The sequence below is a fragment of the Dipodomys ordii genome, unplaced genomic scaffold (assembly GCF_000151885.1).
Source record: "Dipodomys ordii isolate 6190 unplaced genomic scaffold, Dord_2.0 Scaffold69, whole genome shotgun sequence".
Classification (NCBI taxonomy): domain Eukaryota; kingdom Metazoa; phylum Chordata; class Mammalia; order Rodentia; family Heteromyidae; genus Dipodomys; species Dipodomys ordii.
In genome coordinates, this window is record NW_012267285.1 from 2710415 (window position 1) to 2710688 (window position 274).

At 73.7% G+C, this 274-nt stretch overlaps 1 protein-coding gene across 1 annotated transcript in view; it reads right to left on the reverse strand.

Annotated features, from left to right (window-relative positions):
• The window catches only part of Ninj2 (ninjurin 2), a 2405-nt gene extending 2184 nt beyond the window's left edge, over positions 1-221 (reverse strand). Inside the window, exon 1 of the mRNA XM_013023615.1 lies at positions 20-221. Within this exon, the coding sequence (XP_012879069.1) occupies positions 20-173 (154 nt within the window). The 5' untranslated portion in view covers positions 174-221. The remainder of the gene's footprint in view (positions 1-19) is intronic.
• Positions 222-274: the final 53 nt, after the last annotated feature.

A 274-nucleotide genomic window follows, 5' to 3' on the forward strand; every position in this document is an offset into this window, starting at 1 on the left:
CCGCAGGGGCGCCGCTCACCGATGACGGCCAGCAGGACGCCGATCGCCAGCTGCAGCAGCAGGGAGGCGGCGAGGAGCGCCAGCAGCGCGGCGTAGTGCGCGGAGGCCGGGCCCTGCTCCAGCACGGCCTTGAGCCGCGCGGCGTTGGACATGAACAGCGCCACGTCCAGCATGCTCTCCGCCACGCTCTTCTTGGTGGCGTAGTGGTTCAGGTTGAGCGGCCGGCGGCCCGCGGGGCGCGGCGGCGCGGGCTGGAAGGAGAGCGGGGAAACTG